The 12,498-nt window shown below is 37.7% G+C and overlaps 3 protein-coding genes across 7 annotated transcripts in view; 2 read left to right on the forward strand and 1 right to left on the reverse strand.

The window, feature by feature from the left end:
- LOC107661578 (uncharacterized) overlaps positions 1-2,050 on the forward strand; it is a 5,529-nt gene extending 3,479 nt beyond the window's left edge. For both annotated transcript variants that reach the window (XM_016451226.1, XM_016451224.1), the window contains 2 exons: positions 1,449-1,632; positions 1,768-2,050. In XM_016451226.1, the coding sequence (XP_016306712.1) occupies positions 1,449-1,632; positions 1,768-1,934 (351 nt within the window). In that variant the 3' untranslated portion in view covers positions 1,935-2,050. The remainder of the gene's footprint in view (positions 1-1,448; positions 1,633-1,767) is intronic.
- Positions 2,051-2,738: 688 nt separating this feature from the next.
- On the reverse strand, positions 2,739-5,325 carry rpl37 (ribosomal protein L37). The gene is made up of 4 exons (XM_016451227.1): positions 5,228-5,325; positions 4,286-4,421; positions 3,482-3,566; positions 2,739-2,842 (listed from the first exon to the last, which is right to left on the reverse strand). The coding sequence occupies exons 1-4, from the start codon at positions 5,228-5,230 to the stop codon at positions 2,773-2,775; spliced, it is 294 nt and encodes a 97-aa protein (XP_016306713.1). The 5' UTR covers positions 5,231-5,325; the 3' UTR covers positions 2,739-2,772.
- Positions 5,326-7,438: 2,113 nt separating this feature from the next.
- Positions 7,439-12,498, forward strand: part of st8sia5 (ST8 alpha-N-acetyl-neuraminide alpha-2,8-sialyltransferase 5) — a 16,564-nt gene continuing 11,504 nt past the window's right edge. For 3 of the 4 annotated variants that reach the window (XM_016451220.1, XM_016451222.1, XM_016451223.1), the window contains exon 1: positions 7,439-7,857. In XM_016451220.1, coding sequence (XP_016306706.1) covers positions 7,727-7,857 — 131 coding nt within the window. In that variant the 5' untranslated portion in view covers positions 7,439-7,726. Of the gene's footprint in view, positions 7,858-8,414; positions 8,756-12,498 lie in introns of those variants that run through there. The other variant, XM_016451221.1, reaches the window with a different exon arrangement.

The raw sequence follows: 12,498 nt of genomic DNA on the forward strand, positions 1-12,498 counted from the left end.
AAGAAACGCAAGTACAGATCACAATGGGAGGACTACCCCAACAATGCCAAAATTACCCCAGCAAAACGAAAATTAAGTGTTTTTTTTTTTTATTGATTACCGTTTGTATAACCACAGTTGTACAAATACCATGGTTAAACTATGGTCAGTGTAGTAAATCCATGGTTAGTTTGTGGTTATCATGGTTTAACTATAGTAACCATTTTTTGTTTTTATTTATTTTTTACATAATAAACGTATTAATTAATAAATTTTAATAGTAAAAACATATGGTTAATTTTTGTAAGGGAAGTTTGTAAAGTAAGTTAGTCGGCTTACATGCTTTCACAGTTACAGTAATTGTGTATTTCGTCAGCTTATTTAGGCTAATAATAAAAAATAAAAAAAGAAGCAAAGGAATCGTGTGATCAGGATGTTAAAATAAACAGTCTCACCTTTCAGAGCAAACATTGATAAATATGTCCCAGCCATGTTCGTCACTTTGTGGTTCCTTTAAACATTTCCGATGTGGTCTGTGCCTATTTGCAGCGCGTTCTTTATTTGTTTGTGTTGTGAGCATTTGCAGCGCGTTTCTTTATTTGGTTGTGTTGTGAGCATTTGCAGCACGTTTTATTTGGTTGTGTTGTGAGCATTTGCAGCGCGTTTCTTTAAGTGAAAGTTTAAGTGAAAGTGAAAGTGACGTGACATGTGGCCAAGTATGGTGACCCATACTCAGAATTAGTGCTCTGCATTTACCCATCCAAAGTGCACACACACAGCAGTGAACACACACAAACCGTGAACACACACCCGGAGCAGTGGGCAGCCATTTATGCTGCGGCGCCCGATTATTTGGTTGCGTTGGGAGCATTTGCAGCGCGTTTCTTTATTTGGTTGCGTTGGGAGCATTTGCAGCGCGTTTCTTTATTTGGTTGTGTTGGGAGCATTTGCAGCGCGTGTGTTGTCAAATTGATTAAGATGTTTTCTTCATTTGCAGCACGTTGAGCTCTCTCGGCCACTGTAATATTGATATGAAAATGCGAAGATAATAAAAATATATTCCATTTGTTATTTATTAACAACATTAAAACATTATGTCAAGGTTTCTTAAACTGGGGTTCATGAAGCCTTTTAATGTGTTTGAAAGACAAAAGCCTTCCAAAGACAAAGAAAGTAACTGCAGTCTGATTAGAAGTATTTTAAAATGTAATATAAATCTAATTACAAGTACTTTGGAATCTTATTACATAATTCAGATTACATGTGATCAGTTACTAATCCAGCACTGGCAATGGTCTCCGTGATCTACTTATGTCACAAAGCTTTTGGAAAGCGCAGCCCAGTTTATTAGTTGTAGTCTAGTATCTGACGAGGAAAACGATTGCTTTCTGTACAGTTTTGGCTACAAGTGAAATGCGAGGTCAAACTTGCCCTTGAGTAATTTAACCGTTTAACTGCTCTGGTTACAGTTCTCAATGCGGATGACTTCCATGCGAAGCAGCACCATGGAGCTGGAGAGCGCTCCTCCGGATAAGATCCATGTGGAATGCGAGTCTGCCAGCATCATCCAGTTGGAGAACTTCTGCTATGTGGCGTCATCAAGCCCCTCGGCTAGGGGTTCAGGACTGGACAGTGACTTTGGAGCCAGTGCAGGTTAGTTTCATGATCTCATTCATTGAATTGAGTAGACTTCAAATGCTACATATACACTACAAATAGAAAACTTCTGACTGGTAGTGTATATTTGGAGTCTGTCCATTCTTTGAATTCTCCTAACTGTTCATTTAGGTGTATCTCTGCGTATCCTTTCTATGGACAGTGATGGTTTCCCGGGCTCTGCCTGGGCGTCCGTTCTGGAATGGGATTACTACGACCCAAGTTACGTCACTCAGAACCACGTCCCAAAGCACAGACCTCACGCACCCCCCATCACTACCAAACAGTACTGGGTCTAGAGCCCGAGCTGCATAGGGAGAGCCTGATGAACACCAGAACAAGACTCGATTCAGCCATTCTCATTCTAGAACTTCAGTTGAGCCGAGTCTAGATTTCTGTCTGGGTTTAGTGCACTTAATGTTCACATGCGGTTTTAACTGCAACACATCACTTGTTGTCAAATCACACACACAAACACACACACACACACGATTAAAAGTCTTCACGATCACAGGTTTGTTCTGTTTACAAAAATGCGTTTATATAATCACTCCACTATTGCTTTCACTTTAGATCACTTTGATTGACACGGCCTTTGTTTTACACGTAGAGTTTCTCACTGCATTGTAATTTTTATGTTTGCACATGATTCTCAGCATGGAGTTACTGAGGTCTACAGAAGCGGCTGTTTGAGTACTTCACAATTTCGACATGCTACACATTCTTGTATTTGTAAAGAAAAAAGTATTTAGATTGTGCCTGAATTGGATAAAGTTTTAAAATACAGGGTGTCATTTAATTGCTGTGGACATCTAATGCAATTATAAAAAAAATAAAACTGTTTCAAAATAATCGTATTCCTTAAGATCACTGTTTTCATATATGCATTAGGGGTTTTTATAGCAGAATAGCTGATCTTGAGATTTAAGTCTCAACTCTATAAAACCATGCAAGCTGATAAAGACCAACTAGTTTCACCATGTTACTCTTTATATAAAACCCTTTTCAATCAAGTGTTTAGTTTGCATCGATATTAAAAGGTAACTTGTTTTTAAATGGTTTAAGTTCTGAGTGTTTGAGAGACAAAAAAATTAATTCAGACGGACATTTCAAATACCACTTTTTATTGGAAACAGATTACGAGGAGCTGGACGCAGCCACTGCTGCCCGACGGGGCTTGGGCACGGTTCCCTCACGGAACCCATTTCTGAAATACACAAAAAACATACTTCAGTCAACAACACCACAGGACGTCACAGATAGCGCTAAAGATAATTCACAAGCCCATACCATGACAGCATGGGTCTCAAATCTATCGATCAAGTCCCTCTTAACAGTTTCAAAACCCAACTGGTTTGCACAAAAACTGAACAGAAAACGGACCCTAAAAGACACCCATCTAAATGTACAGGTCAGGCTTACCTCAGTACAAAATCATTATCACTGGACAGTCATTTGTTCAGACATGTATTTTTGGACATCATTGGTAAGCCACTGTACAAATGCTAAATTTAACCAGAGTACAGCCACTCAGGTTTTAGGCAAACATCAAATCTCAGGATCAACAGGGACGTTTCTATCATTGTCAGTCAAATGTTTCGGCATCAAACCCAAACCCTGTACCCTGCTTTGAACTTTCACTGTATTAATGCATGATAATATGCAAAGGAAAAAATTAAAATGATAAATTACGAGGCGGGAATCAGAAAAAAAGACAAAAAAAAAAAAAAAAGATGCCAGGCAAAACACAGTTCGAAAATGCTTCAAGAAAACATTAAACCAAAAGATTAAAGTATGAAAAAGAAAAACAACCTTAAAAGCATGAAAATTCACTACATTTACTCACCTGAACCTGCGGAACACAACCTTCAGGTGTCTCATGCGGCCAGTTCCTGTGGTGCTGCGCCTCTTGGCCTTAACGCTCCAGTTGTCTACAAACACATACAATTATATTTCAAATGCATGAAAATAAAATGCATCCCTCCAGCAGTCCATAAACATCTCCGGCTTACCTCAGTTCAAACCTGTTATCACTGGACAGTCATTTGTTCAGACATTTATTTTTGGACATCACTGGTAAGCTTTGATGTGCCATTGCGACTGGTCAAGGAGTCCATAATCCACAATAAAGCTCCAAATGAAAATGTTTTGAACCGTTTTCGCTTACAAGCGGCGCTTGATCTGTGCATATTTCTCTCCCGATTCAGAAGAGACGACTTTTCACTGGAGAAAGCAATATTATGGATAGAGGACTTGAAGTCTTAATGATTGATTTGTTTCTTACAAACGCACAGCTTTTCACGTCACAAGATGTTAACTGATGGACTGGACTGGTTTGGATTACTGTGATGTTTTTATCAGCTGTTTGGACTCTCATTCTGACGGCACCCATTCACTGCAGAGCATCCATTGGTGAGCAAGTGATGCAATGCTACATGTCTCCAAATCTGATCCCATGAATGAACAAACTCATCTACATCTTGAATGGCCTGAGGGTTTTTCAGTATTTTTCCATTTCTGGGTGAGCCAATTCTTTCATATTACCTACGCTCCCGCTTGTAGCATGCCAATAAAGCTACTTGAAACAAAATCAATGCAGAACAACCAAATATTGAACTGTGATAGTTCACAGACAAATCAAGACACTTACACTTTCTCTTGCGCTTGGCAGGGTAGCCACACTTTCCACAGGTGGACTTCTGCAGGTGATACGCCTTGGATCCACAGCGGCGGCACAGAGTGTGCGTCTTATTATGACGCTTACCGAAAGATGACGTACCCTTCGTCTGAAAAACACAAGAAATTAATCAATTCACATTACTGCTTGTATCTTAAATGCTCCTTTTCATATGACAGCTGTCTCAAAACATAGCAAGCTGCCTACCTAGATAGCATTCATTCATGTGCAGCTTGCTTGGTTCAGACACTATTATGCCTACAAATAATGTTTATGTAGGCAGCTCACTATGACTGCTGACTACATTCTGAGATGACCCTCAATATGCTGTCTAACTAGGTAGCTAGCTAGATTAGATGAAGGTAAATGAGTTTTGACTATGATGCTCAATAAGTATGTTTAGACACAATAATGATAAGAGGTAGATAAAACTAAAGACCATGACTTCCAAACAACCCTGTTTAGGAAGGAAAGCTAAATTGGCAGTGAGATTATAATGCACAAAAATACTGTCTAGAAAGACAACTTAATAGACTCAGACCCACAGCCCAGCATGTTTGCAGAAAGGTTAACCACCTAAACTGGTCTGACAGTTTCATTTACACATTTAAACAGTCTCAGACATATTGACATCCAAACCTACGTATTTAAGATTAATCTAAATGAACACTGGAGATAGTTTAGAGCTATCCGGTAGAATTCTCGAGCTCGCTAGAACTGCATGAAAGGCTAAGCGACATGCTAACCGATAAAAATATCATCTATAACCTCTCACTATCGAGGAATCACAGACATAATGGATGATATTGAGCCTTAAATATATATGCTTGTGATATTTTCAATGGTACAGTGCTTAAAAACAAGCCATGAATCAGATGTTAGAGGATTTTGACAGCAAGGCGCTGCGAAACTCACCATCTTTCCTCAGAGCTGATTCGAAAGAGACCGGAAGAGACGCTGGTGTACCATTAACACACCACCGGCGCGCTTTCGGTGCAACACCTAAATACGTCCCCCTACTGTTACACTGCGGACTTCTTCAGTCACAACGACAACAAATGAACATACACCAATTATTTGAATTGTAAAAAAGATAAAACGTATTTTTAATCTAAAAAATCCCTGTTCTGGTCACAGAAAGTTTAAATTAATTACAGAAATGGCATGTAGATATGTGATAACAAGATTTATATATATTTACACAGTGAAAACATACACATTTCTTCTTAAGGAAATGTGTTTTTACATAGGCTATCCTAAACAACTGTATGTTAGTTTAACTGAACATTGTATTTGTAGAGGTTAGGTTTAGAGGGAGGATTTAGTGTAGTAGGCTTATTAGCCTTAGCCTATATAAAAACAGAAATCAGTGGAAAGTCCAGTAATATTTGATTGTATGTGTGTGTGTGTGTGTGTGTGTGTGTGTGTGTGTGTGTGTTTATTTTTGTGGGAACAAAGCCAGCAAGTTTGATTGATTTGTCTTTTCCAAACGGTCTTTGCTAGGGCTCACAGCCACCGACGGCAACCATAAACATAAATTACAGAGTTGCCAAAAACGTCTGGACTCAAGTCGTCCCTGAGACAAAAAATAAATACATTTGAAATGACCTTCATTAGGCTGCCACAAGCCTCTGATATCACTGAATGGCAAAGCAATTCTTTCCCATGCATTTCAAGTCTTTGACCCTTGTTATAGCTATAATATGATGCCATTCCCTTAAATTTGATGTGAAAGATCAAAGCATTAATTTAAAAGGGGGATGAGTTACAGCATAACAGGGTTGAAAACATAATATGTTTACAGCGTATTATTTACTAAAGCAAGACAATATTATTATATTATAACGTGCAAAACATTTGAACAGAAAAAGAATGCTACAGTATAACAATCAAAAATGCACAGTAAAAACGTTCTAAAACCTTCTAGGGTTTTCTATACTATATTACTATATTGTGAAAAAGTATATAGTATTAGATGTGCCATTTTATTGGAAAAAAACATTGTAAAATGATGGGTTTTGGAAGTTAAAAATATGGATGAATAAAATAAAATTAATGAAATGAATGGTGAGCCTACTTTACAATTAATGTAAAGTTTTTTATTATATTTTATTCAAATAGTTCCTCTTAATAACAAAAACAACAACAATAAAATAATAATAATAATAGTTATTATTATTATCATTATGGGAAATTTTGACATTTTATTTGTGACCCTGGATCACAAAATCAGTCTTAAGTCGCTGGGGTATATTTGTAGCAATAGCCAAAAATACATTGTATGGGTCAAAATTATTGATTTTTCTTTTATGCCAAAAATCATTAGAACATTAAGTAAAGATCATGTTCCATGAAGATATTTTGTAAATTTCCTACTGTAAATATATCAAAACTTAATTTTTGATTAGTAATATGCATTGCTAAGAACTTCATTTGGACAACTTTAAATGCCATTTTCTTAATATTTACATTTTTTTGCACCCTCAGATTCCAGATTTTCAAATAGTTGTATCTCGGCCAAATATTGTCCTATCCTAACTAACCTTACATCAATGGAAAGCTTATTTATTCAGCTTTCAGATGATGTATAAACCTCAATTTCGAAAAATTGACCCTTATGACTGCTTTTGTGGTCCAGGGTCACATTTATTATTTAACACTTTACAATAAGGACATATTATTTAATATTAGTTAACATGAAGTAACAATGAAAAATACTTCTAAAGCATTTATTAATATAGTTCATTTCAACATTTATTAACATTATTAAAATCGAAAACATTAGCCTATTTAATTGATGTCAGTTAACATTAATAATGAACAGTTAATGATCGTTAACAAAGATGAATAAATAGCCTATACTGTAACATACGTATTGCTCATTGATGGATAATTTTAGTTAATACAGTACCTTATTGTAAAGTGTTACCCGTTAATATTATTTTATTTAGCCTAGTTAATGTTTACAGCATTATTTTAATATCAAGTTTTCATAAAGGCGTTTTAGCTATGTCTAATATCACTGCAAAGCCCCAATTCGTCCTCGTGTAATTGCAGTCATTTACGCCGCATCACGTTTCCACTGGTTTCATGAAGGGTTTGACAGCAGATCTGCAGTGCCTCGCTGCCTCATTGGTGCTGATGAGAGGGAGTGGAGTGCGTCACCGCATTCTGCAGGAGCGTCGCGTGATGCAGGTTATGCGAGATTTACTACACGTCCACATATAGACGATAGACCTCAATGGGCAGCTGTAGCTTCGCTATATCTGACAGGTTGCTCAAAAGCGATACTGAGGAGAAAAGCAGCTGCTATGGAGCCTGAGCGCGCATCGGTGAAGACGGTAAACACGCGCGGGTGTGACTCAATGTGTCTTCTGTAGGGCAAACGCGACCGTGGGGTTTCTCTTCTGAAGGATGGGCTACTCAGATCCGACAGCTAGTAGAGATCTGTTGGGAAACAGATCCCTGTGTTTTATTTTCATATGTGCTTTTGGACTGGTCACCTTATTTCAGCAAATCCTCTATGGCAAGAACTATATTAAAAGGTAAGGTGATTATTTTATTAAATGGTGCATAATGAAAAAAAAATCCATATTCTATGAGGGTATGTGGACAATAAAGCAAAATAGCCTTCAGTAATTAATCTTAGTGATATTGCACCCATATTGCTCCAAAATCTCTTTTAAACTTGAGCTCCATTAAATCATGCCATACACAGTCCCCTGAATGACTGTCTATGCAGCAAGATGCTTAAGTCTGTTTTTCTTCTCTGTTTATTTTTCACGTCTTGGTTTGTTTTTCTACCTTCTGCCCTTTAAACAGCTCATACATCTTGCGTAAACCTGTGTGACAGCAAAAAGCCATATATTGCAGAACCTTATTATAAGCAATTGCGTCGCTTTGAAGATAAACTGGAAGACTGTGATGTAGCCTCTGTTTTTTTTTTTGGCATGAGCACATAGCCTAGATTCAAGCACTAGAAATGCATTATGCATTTTTTATATCATGGTGGTGTTTCATAAGACCCAGATTTCATGCCTTTTTTGGGGCCACTTGCATCAAAATGACATCATACCTACCGAGAATAAGTCCCGGAAGGTGAATCATTTTAGTTTGTTTTTTTCCGGGAACGGAGGTAAGCAGAGTGAGATGGCTCAGCATTGCGAGGGTGTTTGAGAGTGCGTGTGTGTGTTTGTCTATGTAAAATGGCGTCTCTCGTAAGGAGCGCCCCCGCAGTGCATTATGGTTCCTGCGTCCCAGCAGATGCCCATATGCTGAATTAGAGCATAGAGCATTCTCACACTCCCACCTGAACCCCCCTCTTGCGTCTCACACACACTCAGGATTCATGACATCAGAGGCTGACGGCTGCGGATTGCATGAATGCTGTTCTGTACCCCGTATCTATTCTGCTGAAGTGGAGAGAAACAAGTGTAGGGGTGGGTGAGTGCTTTTGGCTTTAACTGCAGCTTCAAACCCAGCAATGAGAGTAAACGGAGACCAAATGGAGACTTTTGAGTCTTCTGCTTCTCAGATTTTCTTCTGTCAAAAAACCCTACATCTCATGTATTAGTGTTTCAGAACAGTGAATGAAAAACTAAGATCAGATTTTCTAAGAAACCATTATGAAAATGAACTCAAATCCAATCAAATTAACTCAAAACCAAGCAACAGTCTCAATATGAAACATTTATCTCCCAAGACCAAGTTATCTGGGTTATGCCATATATATTTTGTTTGCCAAAGCAAATGCTATTTACTATTGATACATGGCCAAATGGTAGTGGCTATATTTCTGGTTAAGGATTTGAACAAATCTCAAACCTTGGCAAATAATAAAAACGCTCCCAAATCCCACTAACTTGGAGAGGGTGTCAACTTTGAACTTGTAAGCCATATCAAGGGGTATTGTAGTTGAAAATATATAGTGAAAATATTCAAAACACCTTAGCAGCTGCATAGAAATGCCTTGAAAATCAACCCTACTGAAGATAAAACAATAGCAACCCTCATAGAATTTGTAATGGTTATAATGTCTATAATGGGAATTGTATTGGTTTGAATGGAAACGGTAATGGTCCCTGTGGGTTTCTACTGGTAATTGTTTGCCTATTGGTGGCATGTTAAAACCACTAAATTCTAATGGGATGGCTACAACAAACTACAGATAATGGTTAGAAGTTAGTGGTTAGTAATGTTTTTAATGGTATTTTTTGTGGAAACCATTAGGACTTCTTCAGCAGGGAACCACAACATCCAGTGAATCTTGCCACCATGCTTTACATATTCAGATCAAAACTGTATTTACTTTACAACAGGGCTAGTCAACTAGCTTCATTTGAGGGCTGGATTATCGAACTGAAAATTTGAAGGGGGCCAAGAGGGTGAGGGCCGTCCCGATCTCTTTCTGGGGGGCCTATAAAATTAGAAATTCAATTGAAATGCATATTCAGCAGTAAAATGAACTAATATTACCAACACCAAGATCTATAAAAGATTGCTGTCTGACAATCAATTCAAAAATAATTAATTAATCACACATTTTTCTATAATTAATCATGATTAATCACATATTTATATTGTCATAATTTCACATTGAAACTCCAAATGAATGTAGACAAATGTAGAAAACGTAATGACAAATGTGTGCATTAATAATGCATCCACAGAACTGAATAAAACGTCCTCTTAAATGCTCCTGCCAGGTGAAATTACAACTTAGAATTATTAAAAACACTTTATGCTGGAATTGGCCTTCTAATGTCATTGCAATAAGTCTTAAAGCTGTAAGGTTGGCGCGGAGTTACAACTAAAAATAAAATTGCACCGAACTGGCCAGGACAAGAGGTGATTGCTGCATATAGACGTTTGTGCATATGAATCAAACACAACAAGGTTATATTATTACATTTTCCTCCTAGCTCCGATTACACTGGTGCTAGATTGAGGACCAGCTTCTGCAGTCTTGTGCCAGGCTTGAAATTTCCTCTTTGTCCTGGAGATATTGATTGGCTAAGTGGCTGTGCCATGCAGAAAAAGTATTGACATTTAGCTACTTCTTCAGCTGTGACCTCTTCATTATCTACTGGACTGCAGAAACGCATCTGTCCTTCATATGCACCTTCTCTCTCCTCTTCCCATTGGCAGCTGAGTTTGCGTTTCTCGTTGAAGTGCTGATGTCCACATTAAATTGATGCTTTTAAAGACATGTAGAAAATGGCTGCGCATGTACTACAGGGACTAGAACTGGTTTAGGAGAGCAGATTTAAAAAAAAGACCACATGAAATCAAAGTTTTCTGAGGTTTAGTCCATGTCTTGAAACTATTTTGCATGCTTTTTTCCAATAAAATTCTGAAACTAACTGACATCGGTTTAGTAAAATTAGTAAATGTTGTAATACATACACTGATGCAAGTTTTTTTTAAAGGGGTCCTATCATGCTTTTTCACTTTTTCAACTTTAGTCAGTCTGTAATGTTGCTGTTTGAGCATAAAAAAGATCTGCAAAGTTACAAAGCTCAAAGTCCACTTCAAATATTTTATTTAACAGAAATCACTTTTCAAAAACTACAACGAACGACTCGTTTGGACTAAAACGCATACTTTCCGGGATTTGTGATATCACAGATATCGGCGAATGGGACGAGACCTGGTTGAGCTGCACTAGAGAAGGCAACGAGTGTTATCACTATGTCGGAGACATGCTAGCTTTCACAAAGCAGACGAACTTAGAGTGGTTACAATCATCCGGGTTTAAAGTGCACTCAAATTGATTTGATTTTGACGCAATATTTACACTGAAGCTCGCAGGTGGCTATGGTAAGGGGCGTGACATTTCCTGACCAGGCGCCGAGTGCTGCCAATCACAGCACACACTGACCCAGCTAACCAATCACAACCCACACTGGCCCAGCTAACCAATCACAACACACACTGGCCAGCTAACCAATCACAGCAAACACTGGCCCAGCTAACCAATCACAACACACACTGGCCAGCTAACCAATCACAGCAAACACTGGCCCAGCTAACCAATCACAACACACACTGGCCAGCTAACCAATCACAGCAAACACTGGCCCAGCTAACCAATCACAACACACACTGGCCAGCTAACCAATCACAGCAAACACTGGCCCAGCTAACCAATCACAACACACACTGGCCAGCTAACCAATCACAGCAAACACTGGCCCAGCTAACCAATCACAACACACACTGGCCAGCTAACCAATCACAGCAAACACTGGCCCAGCTAACCAATCACAGCACACACTGGCCCAGCTAACCAATCACAGCACACACTGGCCCAGCTAACCAATCACAGCACACACTGGAGCATAATAGGACCCCTTTAATCCTAGTTACATATTCACTTTTTATTATGATTTTACAATATGTTTTAAGACGTCTTATCTCCCAAAATGCCTGTAAATAGTCAGGATTATTGCAATCCCCTTTTTTTTTATATTTTGCCAGTGTTTTAATCCATAAAGCACTGAAGACAAAATAAGCACCAGTGAGATTACTATCCAGAAATATGCAAAATAAGACCATGTTCAACATCTGTACTCAGTTTTAAATATTATATAGACTAGTGTTCAAACGTTTGAGGCCAGTAAAATACATTTATTCTGCAAGGATGGATTAAATTGATCAAAATTGACAGTAAAATCATTTATAATGTTATAAAAGCTTTTTGTCAATGTTTTGTCAATGTTTTCAACATTGATAATAATCAGAAATGCTTCTTGAGCAGCAAATCAGAATGATTTCTGAAGGATCATGTGACACTGAAGACTGGAGTAATGATGCTGAAAATTCAGCTTTGCATCACAGGAATAAATGACATTTTACAATGTAATCAAAAAGAAACCAGATATTTTAAATTCTAATAATATTTCACAAATGTGTATTTTTGAGCGAATAAATGCATCCTTGGTCAGCAGAAGAGAAAATCTTAAAAATGTTAATGGTAGTGTTGTAGTCATCACTTTCGAAATTCTCGAAATTATTCATTGTTTTTCAAAATTTATTTTGACATTTTTACAGAGGAAAGATCTAAAATGGGTACATTATGTGTATCAACACTCGTTTTTTCAAAGGTTTGTTACACTTCCAAATGTATGAGTGTCTTTGCATTAGATAACAAAATGACAAACCAAGTGACCTTCAATTTAGGGAAA

Source organism: Sinocyclocheilus anshuiensis, unplaced genomic scaffold (assembly GCF_001515605.1).
Source record: "Sinocyclocheilus anshuiensis isolate Anshui unplaced genomic scaffold, SAMN03320099.WGS_v1.1 scaffold1425, whole genome shotgun sequence".
In the NCBI taxonomy this organism is placed as follows: domain Eukaryota; kingdom Metazoa; phylum Chordata; class Actinopteri; order Cypriniformes; family Cyprinidae; genus Sinocyclocheilus; species Sinocyclocheilus anshuiensis.